The sequence below is a fragment of the Acyrthosiphon pisum genome, chromosome A2 (assembly GCF_005508785.2).
Source record: "Acyrthosiphon pisum isolate AL4f chromosome A2, pea_aphid_22Mar2018_4r6ur, whole genome shotgun sequence".
Classification (NCBI taxonomy): domain Eukaryota; kingdom Metazoa; phylum Arthropoda; class Insecta; order Hemiptera; family Aphididae; genus Acyrthosiphon; species Acyrthosiphon pisum.
Window position 1 is genome coordinate 17,568,170 of NC_042495.1, and position 7,227 is coordinate 17,575,396.

The following is a 7,227-nucleotide window of genomic DNA, read 5'->3' on the forward strand; positions in this document are numbered from 1 at the left end:
TACCTGTAGAATTGGTGTCCGGGGTAAGCAAGATATTTTTTTTGATTAAAAAATGTTATTGAAAAACTATAATATATTTATATTGATAAATAAAGCTATAAGCTAATATAATTAAAATTATATCAAATCTAGAAAACAATAATGTAAATATTTGTTGAAATTTATTTAGATTAATAAAGATATTAATTTTAATTATTTTTCTGCTATAAAGTATGTCTTTACATACAACAATTTTTTTCAACAAATACTGTGTGTATTTCTAAAACTAATACATTTACTGCTCAACTCAGAATTTGATAATAGTATCATTTTAATTAAATATATTTTTAAAGTTCTATTATGTATAGAAAATTATGAAATAAACATTTAAAAAAAATGTCAAGTATCTAAATAAGGTTAATAATTTTTGAATATCGACAAAATAAGAAAATCGTTGTATAAGAATTTTTTAATTTGCGGGTGAATATCCAATATCTAACTCCAAATGCTCTTAAAAAATTAATTTGACTTCTTACTCCTTCAAAGTACCAACTATAGATTCCTTCTCCTACCTACCAGGAAAGATGAAGTGGTTTTTAATGCATTTCATTAAAACTGTTCGCTGGAACAAGTAATAACTATTAACTACCAATACGTGATTTAAAATTGTATCCTGATTTGAAGTAAAATATTTTATCACTGCAGCGCACCTATAATTATTTATTCAAGTAAGAACTAGGAATAATATAATATTAAATACATAGGAAGTCACTCAAGACATGGGTTACCACATTAATGATTTGAGCTAGAAAAAAGGTTCAAACACTGCATTTCCGTGATCAGTGGTGATATTTTCATTAAAGATGACGGTAGTACAGTGTTAACACGGTACCTATATGTGAGATATATTAAGATCTGAAATAAATAAAATTACTAACAACAAATTTACTTAACAGACGAATAAAATTTGATTTAAAAACAACATTTTAGAATTAAAAATAAAAAAGATTTTTTTCTCATCTAATATTCACTAATCATTCACAAAGATAAAATTTGTTTTCATTTTGCAGTTTCTTTAAATTGGCGATTGACTGAAGTTAATAAAACATTCAACAGCGTATATGTCAATTTTAGAATCTGAAATAAATACAAATATATGGCCGATTGGCTATTATAATTTATAATAATTTATGTTTTCTCAAAAACAGCAAGCGAGAAATTTTAAGTAGAATCCAAAAACATTTTGTAACTACATATATTTATAAAATTTATAATAAATAAACAATAACACTGCTTACTTTGACAAGTAGATTTAAGTTTATGGTGAACATGGAATACACTCTAAATTCTAATGATACTGTTGCTCTTGTCATCATCATTAAAATAAGTCGTTTAAATGATTTGTTTCGAGAATAACATGACCGATGTTCAAAAACTGCGTTCAATATACCATCGTGCTGAGAAGTAATAATAATTACAAATATATTATATAGGTAGTTACACGGCAATCAGCCATTATAATATGAAAAAAGTATTGACGTATAATGTATATAGGTACCTACTAAGTACTAACGTTCATGGAAATATTTGTTATAAATAATTTTAAGTTATCTTCTATCGTTTAATGTCGATAAAAAATTATAACGGTGTAACAATTGTCTATAAACATTACTTTAAAAAATGTATGATGTATGGTTATGGACTTAAAAAAAAAAAAAAAATATTTCCAAAAACATTTGGAGATTTTGAAAAATGAGTGTTGACCATGTGAAATACTGACATACCATGCAATAAATAATACAATAAAACACATAGCCTGCACATTACATGCATCGAGTATAACACATATTATAAATACTTACTAAATCATACATATTGCTTGCACAAATGCAATAAATTGAAATTGTGATGAAAGTCGACACACAACTAAATATACACAATCCCAATATTATTGGATTAACAAAACCCTAAAAATAATACAGGTATAATTAATAAATTAATCCATATTATAATTAATTGTTGTTATATGGTCGTATATTATTAAAAATAATATAGTATCATATCCTTTTAAAACTAAATTCTTTCTTCTTTTTTAATGTAGAATAATATTTTAAATTACAAAAAATAACTAAAATCATTATTCTTGGTTTTAATATGTAATTTCATTTAAATTTGAACTTAAAATGTCTGTAAAAAAATAACTGTGTTTATATATTTTTTAGAATTTTTGATTACATTATGAATTATCTATGAGAATTCTTGTCTTAAATTTTCAACTATTAGCTATAAAAATTGAACATTGTATCATTTTTTAACTACAGTAAATTTGAAAATATTCGATATTTTGATAAATATTGTTAAAATTTGAACTTTATATACTTATTAAAAAAAAAAAATCATGCCTATCAGACATCATTAATAATTATTAACTGGAAACTGCTATTATAACAACTTATAATGAACTAACATTTTTATGGTGCATAGACTAATTGCCAATATGAACATTCAGTGAAAATGTCATCTATATTCGCTTATTTTTTTAGAGTTACACCAAAAAACACAATATAAATTGTTCGTTTATTCTTTTAATTTAGAACAATATATGTGTTAATATTTAAATTTATATTATATGAATTGAGTAGAAAGATAATATTTTCAATATATATTCAACAAGATAACATTTTTTATAAAATAAATCTAATTTGAAAGAGTTTAGTTGTTATAACCACATAATTATAAAATATTTTTCAACTATTAATACATTTAATCAAATACATTATTAGTACCACACACCTGTATGACTTGAATCATTGTACAGCCAGATAAGCCAATATATAGTATAGAAACTTCTATTGTTATTAATATTGGTGTTTCATATACTGTTTTCATATCTTTAAAAAACCTAAAAATAAAGTAAGTAGGTTTATTGTGTTAATATTGTACCTAAGTAATAATACGTTTTTTGATTTGGTCTCCTACTAATTTATGTTTTAGTGAATGTGGTGAATGATATTTTATATTTAAATAATATCTATACAATTTTGGTTATAGGTATTTTTCATAATATTATAAAGTCCATCTTCCATTTTTTTTTTTTTTTTTGAACAAATGTCTAGAAGGTATATGTCTTTGGGATTTAATTTTATTCAAGATTATTAGGCGGCAAAATTGGAGTAAACAGGAAACTTTAATTAATTTTAAATATTTGTTTTGTCCGACAGAATGTTTAAATTAAATGTCACCAAATACTTTTATATAAACTATAAGTACCTACTGTGCATCGAATACGACTCACTTCAACGCCTGTTGATGGTATTTGATCGCGATCTTTAATTTCTCTTCGTCCTCGGTTACCATCGCTTCTTCGACCATTTCTTCGAGTGTCTGAAAATGTCCCTTCACGACGCCTGTGGAATACATAAACGTCACGTTCAAGAAACAGATTTCCAAGTGTCCAAAGTACGTGGGCAATGCGTATACGATATATTTGCAAACGTAGACAGTCACGTTTGTTGTTTTTATGGGCAACACGTCCGCGAAAGGGAACGTGAACGGATCGCCCATCTGCGCCCAATCCAACGAAATCGTGTACAACACGGGAATCGCCAAGAGCACGTTTGGCATGACGAGGTGGTATTTGATAACCGTCGCGATTTTCCGTCTATAGTTTTCCGGTATTCCCACTTTCTGTGAACGCTGGTACATATCGCGATGTTGTGACTGATGGTAGACCCTAACGACTATTAAAGAACAAACGACGATTTCGACGATGAAGAACAGGAGGCCGTAAATGCGAATGGATAGATCTTCCGTCGAGTAGACCAACGACAGGTACGTCGAAATGGCGAAGAAAAAAGTTACGGCCAACTCGAAGTAGGCAAAAAATACCAAACGCATCGTGCCATGACCTGCACCGTCGTCACTGCATACCATCTTTTGCAAAAATATCTCAACTATGTCCGCCATGTCGCGTCGTCATTGGCATACTGAGTGTGATTGTTTTTACTTTTTTATCTAGCGGTGTTTATATACCAATGGTTGATATGCATAAAAGTAAATTATTTAATATTTAAATGTCATATAAACACAGGATAGTCCTATATTATAGGTTGGCCTCTTATTAATAATGTAAATCTGACTTATTACTATATACTATACCTATGAATTAATTATATAGGTAATGTAATATTTAACATGGCCATGTGGAACGCAAGGCAAAATCTTTAATATTTTATTAAGGAGAATGAATAGTATTGAAAAATTCTATGAATAAATTTATTTTTGTATTTCCAATAATATATGGTTTGTTGAGCGGTTTGACAGTAAATACACCCATTATCAATATATTAGAAGAGAAGTTAATCTATGTCTGTATGAAAATCAATTTTTGATATTTTAATGACTAAACTCAAAAGTTCGAATTGAAGAAGTAAAATATCACATGTTTTAAAGTTAAATATTGGACATTGAAAATAAAATATCGAAAATCGACTACTATTATATACAAACCTAGACAAACTTCTTACCTTCAATTTGTATAATAGGTGTTAATACTGTAATGTCACTCAGTGTGCTATATTATTGGGAAATATACGAAACTATGTTTCAGTGTTTCACTAAAATTCACATTTGTAATACATTTGTGTGTAAAATGCTGCGATATTGCCATGTGCGTGTACGTACTGGTGCGTCCCGCTATTTATTTTATACACAGTCACTCCCACTAATGATCACTTACTACGCCCACATTTACACGACCCGCGTGCACACAAATAGAAAATTGTCAATATATTGAACTCCTTAGAAACGGTCGGTACGCATACGGTAAACCCCTTAAGTGGATTCCATATCGTGATTTTCCGTTTTTGTCTAACACACGCGCGACATAGGATTTTAGACGGATTCTTCGCCTAACATATCAATTGATCTAATGAAGCGATAAGAATTCTGAAACAGATTTGATTCGTCGAGAAGTCTACTTGAAATCGACTTTCCCACAGTTTTTCCAGAATTTTTATCGCTTCAAAAGATCAATTGGAATGTTTGACAAAAATACTATGTCACGCGTGTGTTAGACTAAGACAGAAAATACAGTAGAGTGTAGACCTATTATCCAAATACTCGCCTCTTTTTAATAATGTAACTAACTATAATTACCTAGCTACTATACCTGTATTATGAATTAATTAGATGGCTACTAACACGCACTAACCGCCTGCATATTGAATTACGTGCAGTGACAATAATTTATAATATCGATTATCAATAATAAAACACACAACGCTCGTAGACCGTCGTCACGGTCTCGTAAATATTCGACACTTGTATGCGTGATCAGTATTGCACACGCTAACCACCCGCACGTGATTCCGCCGTGTATTTTTATTTATTATTAACATTATTGTCATGTTTTCAACGAGTTTATTAGGTAACTATATTATTCGCTTATTAATTATTTATTGGGATATTTTGTTTTTAAGTTAAATTAAATTTTTAAACTGATTAATAACAAATAATGAATACAGTCTGTGATGTGTGCAATTGAAAAATTATTTTTAAAGCCTTTCGGTTCACTTTAATTTTAACGAAAAAAAAAGTATTATTGTGATAGGAAGGCCCCCACAATTAGTGTGATCATGTTTCGGTTTCTTATTTATTCAACACTGACGTTCAAATGTTGTTTATTATTAATTAATGTTGATATGGTATGCAAAAAATATGAACGTACAACATTTAATATCTTATAATTATAGGCTAGTCCAAACGTTCGCACCTTATTAATATAATAAAACTGACTATTACTTATAAATTAATTATATTGGTACTAACGACTAACATGCACTAATCTATATATTATATAATTTGGTCATGTGGAACGCTAGAATACATATTAAATTTTAAAAAAAAGTGGGAAATTGGGTATCGATCTGCTGTACAGTAGGTTACCTATGTAATTTACTACTTAATTTTTTTCAACATAATTTGCAATGTTAGCAGTAAATTATAATTTATTATTTTATTAATGTTTAATATTGGTATACGTATACTATATCTATAACACCTATGTAGGTATTTTATATAATTCCTGCTGTATTTTCAATAAGTTTACACATACCTATTAAATTTTAAAAAAGTTAGGAAAGCGGGTATCGATATGCTGTGCAGTAGGTTACTTAAGTACTTCACTACTTAATTTTTTTCAACATTATTTATAATATTAGCAGCAAATTATAATTTATTATTTTATTAACATTTAATATTCCTATACTATACCCGTAACACCTATAGTTAGGTATTTTATATAGTTCCTGGTCTATAAATAAGTTAATACATACTATACATTTTTTTAAATAAAAAAAAAAAGGTGGGCAAGTCGCATCTTCTGTACAGTAGGTTACAAGTGGGTCACTGTAATGGACGGTGTTAAATTAAAATGCAATGATATAATATTATTGTATAAGAAAAACAATTCTGAGCGAAGACGGTCAGTCAGCCTATGCCTATAATATTACTAAGCATATTTGATGATATAATTGTAAATATAGTAATTTTAGTATAAGACCTATTGACGTGAAACCTTGTTTTAATTTTTAAATCCTAAGCTATAAAAGTTGAAAAATTTATAAATTTTTAACTACAAATAATTATTAAATTTTGTAAAAATATAAACTTCAAACACTCATACAAATTTAATTTGACTTTCTTGTACGTAGACATTTTTTTTTTGATAATGGTAGTGAAACTTATGAATAATCTTGTATTAAATTTACAAATCTTAAATTTAAAAATAAAATTTTTTATGAATTTCCAGCTCCAAATAATTTGCACATTTTTGTTATTTTATTGATATTTTAATTTTATAATATTAGGAACCTTATACTAAATTATAAATATTTTTTACCCAATAAATACAACTTTATTGACTTGTTGAAATAAAAACTAAAAAAAATTGAAATTTAAAATGTCCGTTAGCAGTTCAAGCGCATATACGGCATACCTATATATTAATTCATCGGTACTATAATTTGCGTACTAATATTATATTACCTATTAATAACAATAACTAAGTGATATACACTTTCACCGGTATCTAACAACTAATAAATCCAGTAGGTACCTGTACTCAGTATTGTAGAGTATTAAGATTTCAGATCCATCACCGCTTATTATAATGATACAATTTTATAATATTCTACACTCGACAGACAGCAATTGAAGGGTGGAAATGCAAAAGGTGGTATTGCCAAA

At 27.7% G+C, this 7,227-nt stretch overlaps 1 protein-coding gene across 1 annotated transcript; it reads right to left on the minus strand.

Moving 5' to 3' along the window:
* Positions 1 to 1,031: 1,031 nt before the first annotated feature.
* On the minus strand, positions 1,032 to 3,945 carry LOC115034237. The gene is made up of 5 exons (XM_029490407.1): positions 3,275 to 3,945; positions 2,773 to 2,881; positions 1,842 to 1,946; positions 1,278 to 1,436; positions 1,032 to 1,116 (listed from the first exon to the last, which is right to left on the minus strand). The coding sequence occupies exons 1-5, from the start codon at positions 3,943 to 3,945 to the stop codon at positions 1,039 to 1,041; spliced, it is 1,122 nt and encodes a 373-aa protein (XP_029346267.1). The 3' UTR covers positions 1,032 to 1,038.
* Between the last annotated feature and the right edge of the window lie 3,282 nt (positions 3,946 to 7,227).

Bases quoted from the DNA above. Each gene is read 5' to 3' on its own strand.
- LOC115034237 (XM_029490407.1), bottom strand. From the start codon at position 3,945: ATGGCGGACATAGTTGAGATATTTTTGCAAAAGATGGTATGCAGTGAC. The intron at 1,947-2,772 runs GTGTGTGGTACT...TATTATTTTTAG, and splicing joins CAATGATTCAAGTCATACAG to GGTTTTGTTAATCCAATAAT. The intron at 1,437-1,841 runs GTAAGTATTTAT...ATTACTTCTCAG, and splicing joins CAAGCAATATGTATGATTTA to CACGATGGTATATTGAACGC.